The sequence below is a fragment of the Numenius arquata genome, unplaced genomic scaffold, assembly GCF_964106895.1.
Source record: "Numenius arquata unplaced genomic scaffold, bNumArq3.hap1.1 HAP1_SCAFFOLD_1428, whole genome shotgun sequence".
Taxonomy (NCBI): Eukaryota; Metazoa; Chordata; class Aves; order Charadriiformes; family Scolopacidae; genus Numenius; species Numenius arquata.
In genome coordinates this window covers 1-19,187 of record NW_027414345.1, presented here as the reverse complement: position 1 = coordinate 19,187, position 19,187 = coordinate 1, and the positions used below count along the sequence as shown (strand labels likewise).

Sequence of the window (19,187 nt, the reverse complement as noted above, 5' to 3'; positions counted from 1 at the left end):
CCCCAAGTTTTGGGGGACAGGGCTGTGTGTCGTGTCGTCCCCCGTCCCCGTCCCCCCCCCGTGACGCAAGGACGATGCAGGACCCCCCCCCCCCCCCCCGGCACTCACGGTTAGGGGGTCGGTAGCATAAGCAGCCACGCTGTTCCTCATCTCGCTCTCGTCGCCCCGCAGCGGGATGAGGGAGACGTTCCCCAACCTGGCGTCCTGCTGCCACCGCGACGCCCGCGCCTGGCACCTCTCCGAGGGCCACAGGGCCCCCCCGTTCTGGGGACAAGGAAAAAAAAGTTGGGGGGGGGGACGGGACGGACAGACCCGGACGGATGGGAGGGGGACGATGACACCAAACAGGGAGTCTGGTAGCCAAGCGACCTCCCCCGGGTTGCCCGTTTCCACCATCACACGCATCCCCACCCCCCCCCATACACACCGCCCCCCCCCCACACACACCCCCCCACACCCCCCCCCCCAAAAAAAAAGGTTTTACCTGAACGTGGAGGAAGGTGGCGAACCATTCCCGCAGGTCAGCCTGGGTGTCACAGCACAGGTACCTGCGGGGACACGGGGACGGTGGGTGGGGGGACATGGGGGTGCAGAAGGGAAGGGACACGGGGGGGGACACGGGGGCGCAGTGGGGAGGGGACACGGAGTCGGTGGCAGGGGGGGACATGGGGGTGCAGAAGGGAGGGGACACGGGGGGGACACGGGGGTGCAGTGGGGAGGGGATGGGGGGGGACACAGGGGCGAGGAGACACGGGGTCGGTGGCCAGGGGGGACACGGGGGTGCAGTGGGGAGGGGACACGATGACAGTGGCTGGGGGGCACACGGGGACGCAGTGGGGAGGGGATGGGGGGGGACACAGGGGCGAGGAGACACGGGGTCGGTGGCCAGGGGGGACACGGGGGTGCAGTGGGGAGGGGACACGGGGGGGGACATGGGGGTGCAGTGGGGAGGGGACGGGGGGGACAGAGGGGTGCAGCGGGGAGGGGACATGGAGTCGGTGGCCAGAGGGGACACGGGGGCACAGTGGGGAGGGGATGGGGGGGGGACACGGGGGTGCAGTGGGGAGGGGACGCGGGGGGGGTTATGGGGGCACAGTGGGGAGGGGACATGGGGTCGGTAGGAGGGGGGGACACGGGGGGGTGCAGAAGGGAGGGGACACAATGACAGTGGCTGGGAGGCACATGGGGGCGCAGCGGGGAGGGGACACGGGGGGGGCACATGGGGGTGCAGTGGGGAGGGGACACGGGGTCGGTAGCAGGGGGGAACATGGGGGTGCAGTGGGGAGGGGATGGGGGGGGACATGGGGGCGCAGTGGGGAGGGGACACGGGGGGGACACGGGGGCGCGGTGGGGAGGGGACACGGAGTTGGTGGCCAGAGGGGACACGGGGGCGCAGTGGGGAGGGGACACGGGGGGGGACATGGGGGCACATTGGGGAGGGGACATGGTGTTGGTGGTCGGGGGGGACACGGGGGTGCAGCAGGGAGGGGACACAGTGACAGTGACCTCAGGGGACACGGTGTTGGTGGTCGGGGGGCACATGGGGGTGCAGCAGGGAGGGGACACGGGGGGGATATGGGGCACAGTGGGGAGGGGACGGGGGGGGACATGGGGGCACAGCGGGAGGGGACATGGTGTTGGTGGTCAGAGGGCACATGGGGGCACAGTGGGGAGGGGACACGGTGTCGGTGGCTGGGGGGGACACAGGGGGGACATGGGGGTGCAGCAGGGAGGGGACACGGTGTCGGTGCCCGGGGGGGGGGGGCACAGCGGGGAGGGGACACGGGGACACACAGCTGCTCCGGGGACAAAGCCAGGACCCGAGATGCTGCTTTGCCTCCCACCCCCACAGGGGACCCAAGGGGCCAAGGGTGACGGCCACCGAGCCCGGTGGCATCCTGAGGCTCTGCCACCCCCCTCAGCGTGTCCCTCTGTCCCCCGGGGCGGGGGGGGGCGGGGGGGGGTGGCTTTAGTGTCCCCGTGTCCAGCCCTGCCCTCACCATTGCTGCTTCTCGTGCTTCTCGTTCTCGTAGAAGACGGTGAAGCCCCAGCTGGGAAGGGGGGAGAAGGGACAACGCGGTGGCCACTGTCACACGCCCTCCTGCCATCGCTCGGGGCCGGCGGGGGGGGTCACAACACACCCCCCCCCCCCCCCGTCCCTGTAACCACCCCCCCCCCACCCCCAATCCCTGCGAACACCCCCCACTCCTACAACCACCCGCATCCCCCCGTGTCACCATCCTCCTGACGAGCCACCTGTGTCCCTGTGACCCCCCCCAAGCCCTGTGACCCCCCCCCATAATCACCCCAGCCTTGTAAAGCCCCCCTGTAACACCCCACCCCCCCCGTGACCCCCCCCAGCCCTGCGATCCCCCACCCCCGTAACCCCTTCAGGCCTGTCACCCCCCCTTAGCCTGCAACCCCCCCCCCTAGCTTGCAACCCTCCCCACCCCTGTGACCCCCCCTCCATGTAAACCCCCCCCACCCTGCGACCCCCCCCAGTCCTGCGACCCCCCCTCCATGTAAACCCCCTCCCACCCTGTGACCCCCCCACCCTGCGACCCCCCCAGTCCTGCGACCCCCCCTCTATGTAAACCCCCCCACCCTGCAACCCCCCCAGTCCTACAACCCTCCCCAGCCCTGTGACCCCCCCTCCATGTAATCCCCCCCCCACCCTGTGACCCCCCCCAGTCCTGCAACCCTCCCCAGCCCTGTGACCCCCCCTCCATATAAACCCCCCCACCCTGTGACCCCCCCCCCAGCCCTGAAACCCCCCCCAAGCCCTGCAAACCCCCAACCACCAACCCCCCTCCCATCCCTGTGACACCCCCCCCCCCCGGTCTGTGACACCCCCCCCCGCCACTCACACACGGTTGTCCCCCTCCCACTCGGTGCTAGGTCCCCATTTGTCCCTGGCCCCCCCCCACCCCAGTGCTCCCCCCGCCAGGGGTAGGGGACAGGGATGTCCCCAGCCCCGAGCTGGCAGCGGGCGGTGGCAGCAGCGTCCTGCGAGGCTGCTCTGACATCTGGTGGCAGGAGGGACGGTCGGCAGGAGCTGTGTCCCTGTCCCCATCCCTGTCCCCATCCTCACCCCTGTCATCGTCCTCATGCTTATCCCTGTCCTTATCCCTGTCCCCATCCCCATCCTGTCCCCACTGACGTCCCCATCCCCGTCCCTGTCCCCATCCCATCCTTATCCCTGTCCCCATCCCATCCCCATCCCTGTCCCCTTCCCCATCCTCATCCCTGTCACCGCTCCCATCCCTGTCACTGTCCCCATCCCTGTCACTGCCCCCATCCCATCCTTATCCCTGTCCCCATCCCCATCCCCATCCCTGTCCCCATCCCATCCTTATCCCTGTCCCCATCCCCGTCCCCATCCCCATCCTCATCCCTGTCACTGCCCCCATCCCCATCCCTGTCCCCATCCCATCCCCATCCCTGTCCCCATCCCCATCCTCATCCCTGTCACTGTCCCCATCCCCATCTCATCCCCATCCCCATCCTCATCCCTGTCACAGCCCCCATCCCTGTCCACATCCCTGTCCCAATCCCCATCCTCATCCCTGTCCCTGTCACCGTCCCCATCCCTATCCCCATCCTCATCCTCATCCCTGTCCCCATCCCTGTCCCCATCCTCACCTCTGCCCTGGACCCCATCCCCATCCTCATCCCTGTCCCTGTCCCCATCTCCACCCCTCTCTCCGTCCCCATCTCATCCCTGTCCCTGTCGCTGTCCCCATCCCTGTCCCCATCTCCATCCCCTATCTCCGGCCTCATCTCTGTCCCTGTCCCCAGCCCTGCCCCTGTCCCTGTCACCATCCCCATCCCTATCCCATCCCTGTCACCATCCCCACCCCTGTCCCCATCTTCACCTCTGTCCTTGTCCCCATCCCCATCCCTATCCTTGTCCCCATTCCCATCCCGTATCTCTGTCCTCATCCCTGTCCCCAGCCCTGTTCCTGTCCCCATCACTATCCCCATCTCCATCCTCATCCCTATCCCTGTCCCCATCTCCATCCTGTCCCCATCCTCGCCTCTGTCCTTGTCCCCAGCTCCATCCCTATCCCCAACTCCATCCCTGTCCCCAACTCCATCCCTGTCCCCATTGCCATCCCTATCTTTGTCCCCATCCCTATCTCTGTCCTCATCCCTGTCCCCGACCCCATCCTCATCTTCATCCTCATCCTCATCCCTACCCCTGTCCCCATCTCCATCCTGTCCCCTTCCTTGTCCTCATCCCTGTCCCCATCCCCATCATCATCCGTCATTGTCCCTATCCCTGTCTCCATCCCCATCCCTGTCCCCATCCTCACCTCTGTCGTTGTCCCCAGCTCCATCCCTATCCCCAACTCCATCCCTGTCCCCATCCCTATCCATGTCCCCATTCCCATCTCTATCTCTGTCCTCATCCCTGTCCCCAACCCCATCCTTATCCCCATCCTCATCCCTACCCCTGTCCCCATCTCCATCCTGTCCCCATCCCTGTCCCCTTGTCTTCATCCCTGTCCCCGACCCCATCCTTATCCCCATCCTCATCCTCATCCTCATCCCTACCCCGTCCCCATCTCCATCCTGTCCCCATCCCTGTCCCCTTCCTTGTCTTCATCCCTGTCCCCGTCCCCATCATCATCCCTGTCCCCATTCCCATCCCTATCTCTGTCCTCATCCCTGTCCCCGACCCCATCCTTATCCTCATCCTCATCCCTACCCCTGTCCCGTCTCCATCCTGTCCCCATCCCTGTCCCCTTCCTTGTCTTCATCCCTGTCCCCGACCCCATCCTTATCCCCATCCTCATCCTCATCCCTGCCCCTGTCCCCATCTCCATCCTATCCCCATCCCCATCATCATCCCTGTCACTGTCTCCATCCCCATCTCATCCCCCCCCCCCCCGTCCCCCCCCCCCGTCCCCCCCCCCCGTCCCCGTGTCCCCCCTCACCACGTCGGGGGCCGCAGCTTCTTCTTAACCCCCAGGTAGACCTTCAGGTTCCTGACGGGCCACTCCTTCTCCGGCTTGTGGCTCTGGGGACAGAGGGGACCCCGGGTTGGGGGCTGTCACACCCCCCTCCACCACCCCTCCCCACCCATGCTGGGGGGGGGGGGGCTTTGTGTCGTGTGTGTGTCCCCCCCACCCCACCCCAGGCAGGGCAGAGCAGTCCCCCCTCCCCTGTCACCCAGGACCCCCCCCCCCCCCCCCCCCCCAGTGCCGGCTGCGCCTCGCCATGCCCCCCCCCCCTCAAGCCATGCTCCGGCAGCGGGTGACACCATGGGGACACCCCCCACCACGGTGTCACCGTGTCGTGTCCCCCCCCCCCGCCATCGGCATTGGCGTGCAAGCGGCGTGACTTACAAGAGCCCAATCCAATGCCCGCGGGATGGGGGGGGTTCGGGGGGGGGGTCGGCTCAGCCCCATCCCTTCCGCGGAGCCCCTTCCCCACCCGTGGGGTGTCCCCCCCCCCGCACTGGTGGCAACCAGGGAGGGGGGCACCACGGCCTGAGGCTACGGTGACGGGCGGCGGGATTGGATTTGGGATTGCCCCCGGGCAACCTTGTAAGGGCAGAGGGGGCGGGGGCCCCCCCTGCGCCCGGCTGAGCCCCCCCGGGCTCCTCTACTCACCGTCTCCAAGGGGGGGACACGCTGCTTCAGGCTCTGTGACACAGAGGATGGGGGGGGGGCGGGGGTTACAGCGGCCAGGGGGGGGTCAGACCCATGGCTGGGGGTCAGCCCCATGGCTGCCTGCACTGCTGGGGGGCAGCCCCACGGCTGCCTGCAGTGTTGGGGTCAGCCCCATGGCTGCCCCATGGCTGTTTGCACTGCTGGGGGTCAGCCCCATGGCTGCGCCTGCAGTGTTGGGGGGTCAGCCCCACGGCTGCCTGCACTGCTGGGGGTCAGCCCCATCGTTGTCCACACGGCTGGGGGTCAGCCCCATGGCTGCCTGCACTGCTGGGGGTCAGCCCCATGGCTGCCAGCAGCGTTGGGGGGTCAGCCCCATGGCTGCCTGCATTGCTGGGGGTCAGCCCCACGGCTGCCTGCAGTGTTGAGAGTCAGCCCCATGGCTGCCTGCACTGCTGGGGGTCAGCCCCATGGCTGTTTGCAGTGTTGGGGGGCAGCCCCACGGCTGCCTGCAGTGTTGGGGTCAGCCCCATGGCTGCCCCATGGCTGTTTGAACTGCTGGGGGTCAGCCCCATGGCTGCCTGCACTGCTGGGGGGCAGCCCCATGGCTGCCAGCAGCGTTGGGGGGTCAGCCCCATGGCTGCCTGCACTGCTGGGGGGCAGCCCCATGGCTGCCCCATGGCTGCCTGCACTGCTGGGGGTCAGCCCCATGGCTGCCTGCACTGCTGGGGGGTCAGCCCCATCGTTGTCCACACTGCTGGGGGTCAGCCCCATGGCTTCCTGCAGTGTTGGGGGGTCAGCCCCACAGCTGCCTGCATTGCTGGGGGGTCAGCCCCACGGCTGACTGCACTGCCAACCCCACGGCTGCCTACAATCCAGTGCAATGCCAGCCCCATGGCTGCCCCACAGCTGCCTGCAATGCCTGGGCGATGCCACTCTAGGTGGGTCCCACATCCTCGGGGACCCCCAGCACAGCTGGGAAGGAGAGTGAAGGCAGGGGAAGGGCAGGCAGGGGCAGGAAGGGGCAGGAAGGGGCAGGAAGGGCAGGCAGGGGCAGGCAGGGGCAGGCAGGGCAGGCAGGGGCAGGCAGGGGCAGGCAGGGGCAGGAAGGGGCAGGAAGGGGCAGGAAGGGGCAGGCAGGGGCAGGCAGGGGCAGGAAGGGCAGGCAGGGGCAGGCAGGGACAGGAAGGGCAGGCAGGGGCAGGAAGGGCAGGAAGGGGCAGGAAGGGGCAGGAAGGGGCAGGAAGGGCAGGCAGGGGCAGGAAGGGCAGGAAGGGGCAGGAAGGGCAGGAAGGGGCAGGAAGGGGCAGGAAGGGCAGGAAGGGGCAGGCAGGGGCAGGAAGGGGCAGGAAGGGACAGGAAGGGCAGGAAGGGGCAGGCAGGGGCAGGAAGGGCAGGAAGGGGCAGGAAGGGGCAGGAGGGGCAGGAGGGGGCAGGAAGGGCAGGAAGGGGCAGGAAGGGCAGGAAGGGGCAGGAAGGGGCAGGAAGGGCAGGAAGGGGCAGGAAGGGGCAGGAAGGGCAGGCAGGGGCAGGCAGGGGCAGGAAGGGCAGGCAGGGGCAGGAAGGGGCAGGAAGGGACAGGAAGGGGCAGGCAGGGGCAGGAAGGGGAAGGAAGGGGCAGGAAGGGGCAGGAAGGGGCAAGAAGGGGCAGGAGGGGCAGGAGGGGGCAGGAAGGGCAGGCAGGGGCAGGAAGGGGCAGGAAGGGGCAGGCAGGGGCAGGAAGGGGCAGGAAGGGGCAGGCAGGGGCAGGAAGGGCAGGAAGGGGCAGGCAGGGGCAGGCAGGGGCAGGAAGGGGCAGGAAGGGGCAGGCAGGGGCAGGAAGGGGCAGGAAGGGCAGGAAGGGGCAGGGAGGGCAATGCAGGGGCAGGCAGGGGCAGGAAGGGGCAGGAAGGGCAGGAAGGGCAGGCAGGGGCAGGAAGGGGCAGGAAGGGGCAGGCAGGGGCAGGAAGGGACAGGAAGGGACAGGAAGGGGCAGGAAGGGGCAAGAAGGGGAAGGAAGGGGAAGGAAGGGGAAGGAAGGGCAGGCAGGGGCAGGAAGGGGCAGGAAGGGGCAGGAAGGGCAGGAAGGGGCAGGCAGGGGCAGGAAGGGGCAGGAAGGGACAGGAAGGGCAGGAAGGGGCAGGAAGGGGCAGGCAGGGGCAGGAAGGGGCAGGAAGGGGCAGGAAGGGGCAGGCAGGGGCAGGAAGGGCAGGCAGGGGCAGGAAGGGGCAGGCAGGGGCAGGCAGGGGCAGGAAGGGGCAGGCAGGGGCAGGAAGGGCAGGCAGGGGCAGGAAGGGGCAGGCAGGGGCAGGAAGGGCAGGAAGGGGCAGGCAGGGGCAGGCAGGGGCAGGAAGGGCAGGCAGGGGCAGGAAGGGGCAGGAAGGGGCAGGAAGGGGCAGGAAGGGGCAGGAAGGGCTCACCCGCACTTCCTTGTAGAGGCGCAGGCAGGAGTGGTTGAGGATGAAGTACCGGTCGTGGAAGCCGGTGCTCAGGCCCAGCCCCAGCAGGTTCCTCTCCTCCCGAAACTTCATCATGCCGTGCTTGCAGTCGCCCACTCTGCTGGCTGGGGGCACCGGCCCCCCCACGGGGAGTCAGCCCCCCCACCACCCCCAGGAAGGGCATGGGGGGCAGCCTGACCCAGTCCCAGGGGGAAATCCCCTCCCCATCCCCTCCTCATCCCATCCCCATCCCATCCCCATCCCCATCCCATTCCATCCCATCTCCATCCCATTCCATCCCATCTCCATCCCATTCCATCCCATCTCCATCCCATCCCCATCTCCATCCCATCCCCATCCCATTCCATCCCCATCCCCATCCCATCCCATTCCATCCCATCTCCATCCCCTCCCCATCCCCATCCCATCTCCATCCTATCCCCATCCCCATCCCATTCCATCCCCATCTCCATCTCATCTCCATGCCATCTCCATCCCCGTCCCATCCCCATCTCCATCCCCATCCCATTCCATCCCATCTCCATCCCCTCCTCATCCCATCTCCATCCCCATCCCATGCCATCCCCATTCCCATCCCATCCCCATCATCCCCATCCCATCCCCATCTCCATCCCATCCCTATCTCTATCCCCATCTCCATCCCCATCCCATCTCCATCCCATCCCCATCTCATTCCATCCCATCTCCATCCCCTCCTCATCCCATCTCCATCCCCATCCCAATCCCATCCCCATCTCTATCTCCATCCCCATCTCCATCCCCATCCCCATCCCCATCCCCATCCCATCCCCATCCCATCTCCATCCCCTTCCCCATCTCCATCCCATCTCATCCCCATCCCATCCCCTCCTTTCCCAGCCGCATCCCAGCATTCCCAGTTCCTCACCGAGGTAGATGAGCATGTTCTCCATGGACATCTGCTTCTTCACCACCAGGTAGCTCTCCGTCCCCAGGCAGTGCAGAATGGGCAGGACTTTTTCCGAGTAGTGCAAGGGCCGTTCTGTGGGGTGGGGGGGGGACGGGCAGGGTGAGGGGCTGCCACCCACCAAGGGCGGGGAGGTGACACACGTGTCCCCAGAGCCAGCCAAGGGACCATCCCGCCTGCCCCCGTGCAGCCCTCCGACCCAGCACCATCCCCTTCTAATTAAATTCACTCCACGGTGCCGCTGCTCACTAATTGTCCCCCCCATGAGGAGGTGACTTTCGGACCCCGGGGAGGTGACTTTTGGCCCCGCTCTGTCCCTTTCAGGGGTGCCCGGGGCGCTGGTGGCCTCGGCCCCCTGCTGTCTCCCTCCCCAGAGCTGGTGGCAGGAGCCCAAGGCACCAGCCATCAGGACCAGGGTCTCATCCTCATCCTGCTCACACCAAGGTGTTTGAACCCCTAAGGACGAGGAGAGATGCCCCGTGGTCCAAACCACCAGCCCACCTGCAGCGCTCGGCCACCTGCATCCGGGATGTGGCCAGCAAAGCTGCAGCACCACAGCCATCCTTCCCCGAGCGCCTGGAGCCCATCCCAGCATTGCTCCATGGGGCGGTCCCCACGGGAGTCTTCTCGTCCCCATCTCCATCTCCATCCCCATCCCCATCCTCATCTCTAATTCCATCCCCATCCCTATCTCCATCTCCATTCTCATCTCTAATTCCATTCCCATCTCCATCCCCATCTCCATCTTTACCCCCATCCGCATCTCCATCCCCGTCTTCATCCCCATCCCCTCCCATCTCCATCCTATCACCATCTCCAGCCCCATCCCCATCTCCATCCCATCCCCACCTCCATCTCCATCCTCATCTCCATCTCCATTTCCACCTCCATCTCCACCTCCATCCCCATCTCCATCCCTGTCCCCATCCCCATCTCCATCCCATCCCCACCTCCATTCCCATTCCCATTCCCATCTCCATCTCCTTCCTCATGTCCATTTCCACCTCCATCCCTATCTCCATCCTCATCCCCATCCCCATCTCCATCCCATCCCCATTCCCATCTCCATCTCCGTCCCCATCTCCATCCTCATTCCCATCTCCATCCCCATTTCCATCCTCATTCCCATCTCCATCCTCATCTCCATTTCCACCTCCATCCCCATCTCCATCCTCGTCCCCATCCCCATCTCCATCCTCATCTCCATCTCCATTTCCACCTCCATCCCCATCTCCATCCTCATCTCCATTCCCATCTCCACCTCCATCCCCGTCCCATCCCCGTTCCATCTCCATCCTCATCTCCATCTCTATCCCCATCCCCATCTCCATTTGCACCTCCATCCCCATCCCATCTCCATCCTCATCTCCATCCCCATCCCACCTCCCCCACACCAACCTGCCTCCTCCCTCTCGTTCACTTCGAAGCAGCTCCAATAGTCCTTCTCCTTCATGACGATTTTCCTCCGGTCCAGGATCTCGAAGGTGAGCTCCTCGGCTGTCATGGTGGCCGGGATCTGGGCAGGAGGGACAGAGGGAAGGGACACGTCTCCATCAGCCATTGCCCGAGGCCATGCCACCCTCGTGCCACAGAGATGCCAGCTCAGGGCCACCCCATGCCACCACAGGGCATGCAACGGGGGGGGGGGTCCTTGTCCCCTTCTGCCCCCTCCACCCCATCGTTCACCTTGACATGCTGCTCTGCCTCCGTCTTCTTCTCCTCCAAGTAGACAGTGCAGATGAAGTCCCCGGCTTGCTGGAGGGCAAAGGGAAAGCCCTTCAACCTACAGCTTCCCCCCACCCCAGCATGGACACCCCCTGCCTGGGGCACCTCCAGGAGATGCTGGAGCAGGCGGTGAGGTCTCCGTGCAAAGTGGGCACCCCAGGAAGGTCCCCATGTCCAGGACCCACCTGCTTCCCGCTGGACGCTGCCTCCCGCATCTTCATGATGGCCATGATCTCGTCCTGCTGCTTCTTCATCTCTTGGTCGTTGACCTACCGAGGAAGAGGAGTCCAAGGAGCCATCAGGGGTGACCACGCCACCCTTAAATTCCACTGCAGCAGCCGATGTGGGTCCCCGGAGGAATCTGCTCCCCTGCCCAGTGGATCCAGCACCTCCAGGCTTGGGGTTCTCCAGGGTTTGCAGGGACACGGACCCCCATCCCCTCATCTCCGAAGCTCTGCAGACAGAGCAGACCCAGCTTCCTCCTCCTTCCACCTCCCCATCCCTTAGGAATGACCCAGAGCCAGGCCTGGGGTGGGGTGGGGGGGTGAACCTACGTTAAAGATCTTCACGTAGTGGCTGATGAGGTCCTCCACCACCCGTCCCGCCTTGTAGTCCTTGCCGTCCGTCTGGAAGAGCGTGGGCCCGAAGACGATGGCCAGGTTGTGCGTGTTCATCTGGTTCTCCCCGGAGAAGAGCTGGACCCTGCGGGGAACCCCGTTACGGTTCCTGCCCCATAGCTCCCCCCACCCCAGGACCCCCACTTCAGCCTCGCCAAGGGGAAGGTGCCCCACATGGGGACGTGATGCTCAGCTTTGGGCACAGCTTGACCCCAAATCCCACTCTTTTTGCTTTCTTGGAGCCTGAGCCGAGGGATGAAGGCTCTTCTCCACCCCAGGACCCCACAGCGGATGGGGTCATGCCCCACGGGGGCTCAGGGACCCCAGACTCGGCCATGCCACGGACTGGTCACCCCACGCCATACCGAAAGAGGTGGTTGATGAGGGCCTTCAGCGTGGCCCGGTTCACCGTAGGGAGGTTGCCCAGGAGCCGCCGGTACTCGCCGATCTTGGCCTCCTCATCCTCCAGCGCTGCGAGAGGGAGAGGATGAGGGTGGAGGGGGCGGGAAGGGGAGATTAAGAGCCACGGCCCCACCATCCCCTCTCCAGACCCCACCTCGGACCCTCCTGTCCCACCGTGGGAGTGGAGCATCCCAGCTCCGTGGGGCCAGAGCATCCCAGGGCTGGAGCATCCCAGCTCCATGGGGCTGGAGCATCCCAGGAATCAGAGCATCCCAGCATCATGGGGCCAGAGCATCCCAGGAATCAGAGCATCCCAGCATCATGGGGCCAGAGCTTCCCAGGAACCAGAGCTTCCCAGGAACCAGAGCATCCCAGTTCCATGGGGCCAGAGCATCCCAGCTCCGTGGGGATGAAGCATCCCAGTTCCATGGGGCCAGAGCATCCCAGCTCCGTGGGGATGAAGCATCCCAGTTCCATGGGGCCAGAGCATCCCAGGGCCAGAGCTTCTCAGTTCCATGGGGCCAGAGCATCCCAGGAACCAGAGCTTCCCAGGAACCAGAGCATCCCAGTTCCATGGGGCCAGAGCATCCCAGCTCCGTGAGGATGAAGCATCCCAGTTCCATGGGGCCAGAGCTTCCCGGTTCCGTGGGGCCAGAGTATCCCAGGAACCAGAACATCCCAGCTCTGTGGGGCCAGAGCATCCCAGGGCTGGAGCATCCCAGTTCCATGGGGCCAGAGCATCCCAGCATCATGGGGCCAGAGCTTCCCAGGAACCAGAGCATCCCAGTTCCATGGGGCCAGAGCATCCCAGCTCCGTGGGGATGAAGCATCCCAGCTCCATGGGGCCAGAGCATCCCAGTTCCATGGGGCCAGAGCATCCCAGCTCCATGGGGATGAAGTATCCCAGCTCCATGGGGCCAGAGTATCCCAGCTCCATGGGGCCAGAGCATCCCAGGGCCAGAGCTTCCCAGTTCCATGGGGCCAGAGCATCCCAGGAACCAGAACATCCCAGCTTTGTGGGGCCAGAGCTTCCCGGGGCCAGAGCATCCCAGCTCCATGCGGCCAGAGCATCCCAGGAACCAGAGCTTCCCAGGAACCAGAGCATCCCAGTTCCATGGGGCCAGAGCATCCCAGCTCCGTGGGGATGAAGCATCCCAGTTCCATGGGGCCAGAGCTTCCCAGTTCCATGGGGCCAGAGCATCCCAGGAACCAGAACATCCCAGCTCTGTGGGGCCAGAGCTTCCCAGGGCTGGAGCATCCCAGTTCCATGGGGCCAGAGCATCCCAGCATCATGGGGCCAGAGCTTCCCAGGAACCAGAGCATCCCAGTTCCATGGGGCCAGAGCATCCCAGCTCCGTGGGGATGAAGCATCCCAGCTCCATGGGGCCAGAGTATCCCAATTCCATGGGGCCAGAGCTTCCCAGTTCCATGGGGCCAGAGCTTCCCAGCTCCATGGGGCCAGAGCATCCCAGTTCCATGGGGCCAGAGCATCCCAGGAACCAGAACATCCCAGCTCTGTGGGGCCAGAGCTTCCCAGGGCCAGAGCATCCCAGCTCCATGGGGCCAGAGTATCCCAGTTCCATGGGGCCAGAGCATCCCACCTCTGTGGGGCCGGATCATCCCACGGCCGGAGCATCCCAGCTCCCGGCTGTTTTGCCATGGGGTGCCCCCATCCCTGGTATTCAGGGTCCCGATGCAGAAGCGAAGGGCTGGGGGGCAGAGGGGTGGGGGGGTGGTTTTCTGGCTCTCTGCCCTGTCCCAGCCCCAAATCCCTGGTCCCACCAACCCCCCCCCCAGCATCCCCAGCATCCCCACCACCACCACCACCACCACCACCATCCCGGGACTCACCGGTGGCCCGTAGCCAGTCCTGGCCCCACCGCCCGGTGAAGAGCCCGTCCCCGAGGTCACGGAAGAAGCGTTTGAGGGTGTTGGCGACGTCGTCCACCTGGTGCTCGCCCTCCTTCAGGCAGACGGAGCGGGCGTCCCGCCGTAGCATCTCCAGCAGGCTGGTGATCTTGGAGTTCTGCCCACTCTTGCGGTAGATGCCCTCGGAGGTCAGCCCTGTGCGGCAGAACCCGTGGGGATGAGACCCTCTCCGTGGGGAACGGTCACCCCATCCCGGTCCACCCCGCCCACCCTCTGGCTGGCTCTCCATCTCCGTTCCCGGAGCCTTTGCTCCTCAGCATGAAGAGGAGAAGGTTCCAGAGAGACTTTAGAGTCCCTTCCAGTTCCTAGACGGGGCTTATATGATAGAATCACGGGATGGTTTGGGTGGGAAGGGACCTTAAAGACCATCCAGTTCCATCCAGGGATGCCTCCCACCGGACCAGGTTGCTCCAAGCCCCCTCCAACCTGGCCTTGAACCCCTCCAGGGATGGGGCAGCCACAGCTTCTCTGGGCAACCTGGGCCAGGGTCTCAACCCATCCATCCATCTCCCCATCCATCCATCCATCTCCTCATCCATCCATCCATCCATCCATCTCCTCATCCATCCATCCATCTCCTCATCCATCCATCCATCCATCCATCCATCCATCTCCTCATCCATCCATCCATCTCCCCATCCATCCATCCATCTCCTCATCCATCCATCCATCCATCCATCCATCCATCTCCTCATCCATCCATCCATCTCCTCATCCATCCATCCATCTCCCCATCCATCCATCCATCCATCCATCTACTCATCCATCCATCCATCCCTCCATCCACCCACCCACTCATCCATCCATCTCCCCATCCATCCATCCATCTCCCCATCTATCCATCCTTCCACTCATCTATCCATCCTTCCACCCATCCATTCTTCCACCCATCCATCCATCCATCTCCTCATCCATCCATCCATCTCCCCATCCATCCATCCATCCATCCATCTCCTCATCCATCCATCCATCTCCCCATCCATCCCTCCATCCACCCACCCACTCATCCATCCATCTACTCATCCATCCATCCATCCATCCATCTCCCCATCCATCCATCCATCCATCCATCCATCCATCCATCCATCTCCCCATCCATCCATCCATCCATCCATCTCTCCATCCATCCATCCATCCATCTCCTCATCCATCCATCCATTTCTTCCCCACATCTCATCTCCATCTCCCCTCTTTCCGTGTCAAACCCTTCCCCCTCCTCCTATGGCTCCCCTCCCTCATCCAGAGTCCCTCCCCAGCTTTCCTGGAGCCCCCCCCTTTAGGGACTGGAAGGGGCTCCAAGGTCTCCCCGGAGCCTTCTCTTCTCCAGGCTGAACCCCCCCAACTCTCTCGGACTGTCCTCAGAGGAGGTGGGGACAGAGTTTTTATCAGGGAGGGGAGCCATAGGAGGAGGGGGAACGGTTTTTAACGGAAAAAGGGAGATTTAGATGAGATCTTAGGGGAGGGAATTTTTCCCTCTGAGGGTGGTGAGAGCCTGGCCCAGGTTGCCCAGAGAAGCTGTGGCTGCCCCATCCCTGGAGGGGTTCAAGGCCAGGTTGGAGGGGGCTTGGAGCGACTTTCTCTGGTTGGAGGTGTCCCTGCCCAGGGCAACGGATGGGACTGAGTGGCCTTTAAAGGTCAATTCCCACCCAAATTCCATGACCAGATGCTGCTGGCGGGGGGGGGGGGGAGCCGGTTCCCTGGCGCTTCCCCAAATCCCGCAGGTGTCGGCTCCGACCACCAAGGAGCCACCGACCTCCAAGGAGGAGCCACCACCAAGGAGCCAAAGCCCTTCTCCAGCCAGATTCCACCCCCGGAGGTTGGGGGGGGGGGGGGGGGGAAAGGGCGGATGCTCCAGGAGGGGGATGGGAAACCCGCGTCACGAGCGCGTCGGGTCTCAGCCTGCCGTGCCCCACACAGTCCTGGAGGTTTGGGGGGGGGGGGGTGAGGGGAATTGGGGGGGTGGGGGAATTGGGGGAGCCGAACCCCACCACCCGCGGGGCCGCGGCACGTACCGCACCGGGTGATGTAGTCGACGCACCGATCCACCAGCAGCGGGACGTCGGCCTCCGTCAGCTGCTGCTCCGACAAAGTGTCCCCCCCGCTGCCCGCCGCCTTCTGGATGGCCTGGACCCAGCCCAGGAAATCCAGCTTCCTCTCCCCCTGGATGTAGAGCGTCCTGCCGACAACGCCGGCCTCAGCGAGGGGGGGGGGTCAGAAACACCCCCCAACCCCCCCCACACCACCCCACCCCCCCCAAAAAAAAAAAAACCCTCCCCGTGGACCCCCCCAGAATGGTTCCGTCTCTCTTCTGGGGGTCCTCAGTCACCCCGGAGGGGGCAAATACGCCACAGGAGATGGGGGGGGCTTGGGCAGGGGGTGATATTTTGCTGGAAGAAGGGTCTCACCTCCGCCTCTCCACCAGCACCAGCACCTCATTGTCCCCCTGGATGGCTGGAAGGAAAGGCAGAGAGGCCGTCACCCCCAGGAATGTGGGGTCCCCCCCCGTACCTCCCCAGCTCCACATGGACCCACCAGGTCCAGCTCCAGCCCAAAGGGGACCGGCAGTGACTTTCCAGGGATGGGGAAGAGGATGGAGAGGATGAAGAGCAGCAGCACCTCTATCTCCAGCCCCATCTCCATCCCATCCCATCCCATCCCATCCCATCCCCATCCCCATCCCATCCCACCTCCATCTCCAACTCCATCCCCATCTCATCCCATCTCATCCCATCCCATCTCCATCTCCATTGCCATTTCCATCTCCATCCCATCCCCATCTCCATCCCTATCCCATCCCACCTCCATCCCTGTCCCATCCCCGTCCCATCCCATCTCTACCCCCATCCCATCCCACCTCCATCCCCATCCCCACATCCATCCCCATCCCCACATCCATCCCCATCCCAATCTCATCTCCATTCTCCATCTCCATTCTCCATCTCCATCCCCATCCCAACCCCATCTCTATCTCATCTCCATCCCCATCTCCATCCCCATCCCCACATCCATCCCCATCCCATCCCCATCTCTATCTCATCTCCATTCTCCATCTCAATCCCCATCTCCATCTCCATCCCAACCCCATCTCTATCTCATCTCCATCCCCATCTCCATCCCCATCCCCACATCCATCCCCATCCCATCCCCATCTCTATCTCATCTCCATTCTCCATCTCCATCCCCATCTCCATCTCCATCCCATCCCACCTCCATCCCTGTCCCATCCCATCCCCATCCCATCCCACCTCCATCCCCATCCCCACATCCATCCCCATCCCAATCTCATCTCCATTCTCCATCTCCATTCTCCATCTCCATCCCCATCCCATCCCCATCTCTATCTCATCTCCATTCTCCATCTCCATCCCCATCCCAACCCCATCTCTATCTCATCTCCATCCCCATCTCGATCCCTATCCCCACATCCATCCCCATCCCAACCCCATCTCTATCTCATCTCCATTCTCCATCTCCATCCCCACCTCCATCCCCATCCCCATCTCTATCTCATCTCCATCTCCAGCCCCATCTCCATCCCACTCCTCCGTGGTGGGACCCCACACTCCACAAGAGCATCCTCCGCCACATCCCCTCCACCAAAACCTGGTTGCTGCAGGTTTCGGGGGACCCCAAGGCGCTATGGAAGGGGAAGGGGTTGAGGGACACCCACAGAGCTCCTGCAGCTTGCGCAGCTGGAGGGGTTCCTGCCTCTCGCCGTCCGGGGGGGGACAGAGGTGAAGCGTGGAGCCCACCAGGGCGAACCAACCCTCCTTGGCTCGCTCGAGGTTCAAGCCACCCTTGTAGTGCAGCCGGCCCAGCCGCTCGAAGTCCAGGGCCAGCAGCTCCTCGGCATGAGGGTGGACGAAGGACTGAGGTGGGGACAAGAGGGACAGGTCAGCGTGGTGGCTCTCAGCGCCCCCGACCACCCCGACCACCCCCAGGCCCACCTTGGCTATGGATTTGAGCCATTCCCGAGCGGAATCGGGGCTCTCCAGCCCAAAGAGGTAGAGTCGCTCCGACTCCGTGTAGATCTCGAAGGTGCTCTCGAATCTGGGGGGAAAGGGGGGGGGGGGGGGGGGAGAAAATTGGGGGGGGGAGAGGGGGGGAGATGAAGGATGGGGGGATGGAGCATCCTGGTCTCCCCACAGAGCATCCACGGAGAGTTGGTGGGGTCTGGGATTCCCCCCCAGCATGTCCCCTGGCCCCCAACGTCCTCCCGGGAAAGGGGGTACAAAGGGGGTACAAAGGGGTTATAAAGGGGTTAGAAGGGGGTACAAAGGGGTTATAAAGGCGGTACAAAGGGGGTACAAAGGGGTTCAAAGGGGTTATAAAAGGGGTACAAAGGGGTTATAAAGGGGATACAAAGGTGTTATAAAGGGGTTATAAAGGAAATACAAAGGGGTTATAAAGGGGGTACAAAGGGGTTATAAAGGGGGTATAAAGGGGGTATAAAGGGGTTATAAAAGGGGTACAAAGGGGGTACAAAGGGGTTATAAAGGGGTCATAAAGGAAATACAAATGGGGTATAAAGGGGGTATAAAGGGGGTACAAAGGTGTTATAAAGGGGTCATAAAGGAAATACAAATGGGGTACAAAGGGGTTATAAAGGTGTTATAAAGGGGGTACAAAGGGGTTATAAAGGGGATACAAAGGGGTTATAAAGGGGGTACAAAGGCAGTATAAAGGGTTTATAAAGGGGATACAAAGGTGTTATAAAGGGGGTACAAAGGGGTTATAAAGGGGGTACAAAGGGGTTATAAAGGGGATACAAAGGTGTTATAAAGGGGTTATAAAGGGGATACAAAGGGGATACAAAGGTGTTATAAAGGGGATACAAAGGGGATACAAAGGGGTTATAAAGGGGTTATAAAGGGGATACAAAGGGGATACAAAGGGGTTATAAAGGGGTTATAAAGGGGTTATAAAGGGGGTACAAAGGGGGTACAAAGGCAGTATAAAGGGGTTATAAAGGGGGTACAAAGGGGTTATAAAGGAAATACAAATGGGGTACAAAGGGGTTATAAAGGGGGTACAAAGGGGTTATAAAGGGGTTATAAAGGGGGTACAAAGGCAGTATAAAGGGGTTATAAAGGGGGTACAAAGGGGTTATAAAGGGGTTATAAAGGGGGTACAAAGGCAGTATAAAGGGGTTATAAAGGGGGTACAAAGGGGTTATACACCCCCCCATTATCGGGTCCCCAGCTGTGCCCGTCCCTCTCAGGGCGGGGGGTGGGGGGGGTGCCCCAGGGCAGCGGAGGTTGAGGTGGGGGGGGATGAGGAGGGGGGTTGAAGGGGGGGAATGAGGAGGGGGGTCGAGGTGGGGGGGGGATGAGGAGGGGGGTCGAGGTGGGGGGGGAGTGAGGGGGGGGTCGAAGGGGGGGGAGTGAGGGGGGTTGAGGTGTGGGGGGGGGGAATGAAGAGGAGGGTTGAAGGGAGGAGGGCAGTGTGTGTGTGGGGGGGGGGGGGGGGGTCGTGTTGAAGTGAGGGGGGGATGGGGGTGGGGGGGGGGGTGTCCCCAGTCTCACCCGTGGGTGTG

At 63.5% G+C, this 19,187-nt stretch overlaps 1 protein-coding gene across 1 annotated transcript; it reads right to left on the bottom strand.

Moving 5' to 3' along the window:
- Positions 1-108: 108 nt before the first annotated feature.
- Positions 109-17,701, bottom strand: ARAP1 (ArfGAP with RhoGAP domain, ankyrin repeat and PH domain 1; the record flags this gene model as incomplete). Its single annotated transcript, XM_074167095.1, has 17 exons — positions 109-264; positions 485-548; positions 2,001-2,051; positions 4,941-5,023; positions 5,619-5,651; positions 8,015-8,157; positions 8,940-9,053; positions 10,377-10,494; positions 10,665-10,733; positions 10,889-10,972; positions 11,258-11,405; positions 11,686-11,791; positions 13,574-13,786; positions 15,664-15,827; positions 16,057-16,102; positions 17,322-17,520; positions 17,599-17,701. Coding segments are annotated over 17 exons (1,894 nt in total), but the record flags the coding sequence as incomplete, so codon positions are not given.
- Between the last annotated feature and the right edge of the window lie 1,486 nt (positions 17,702-19,187).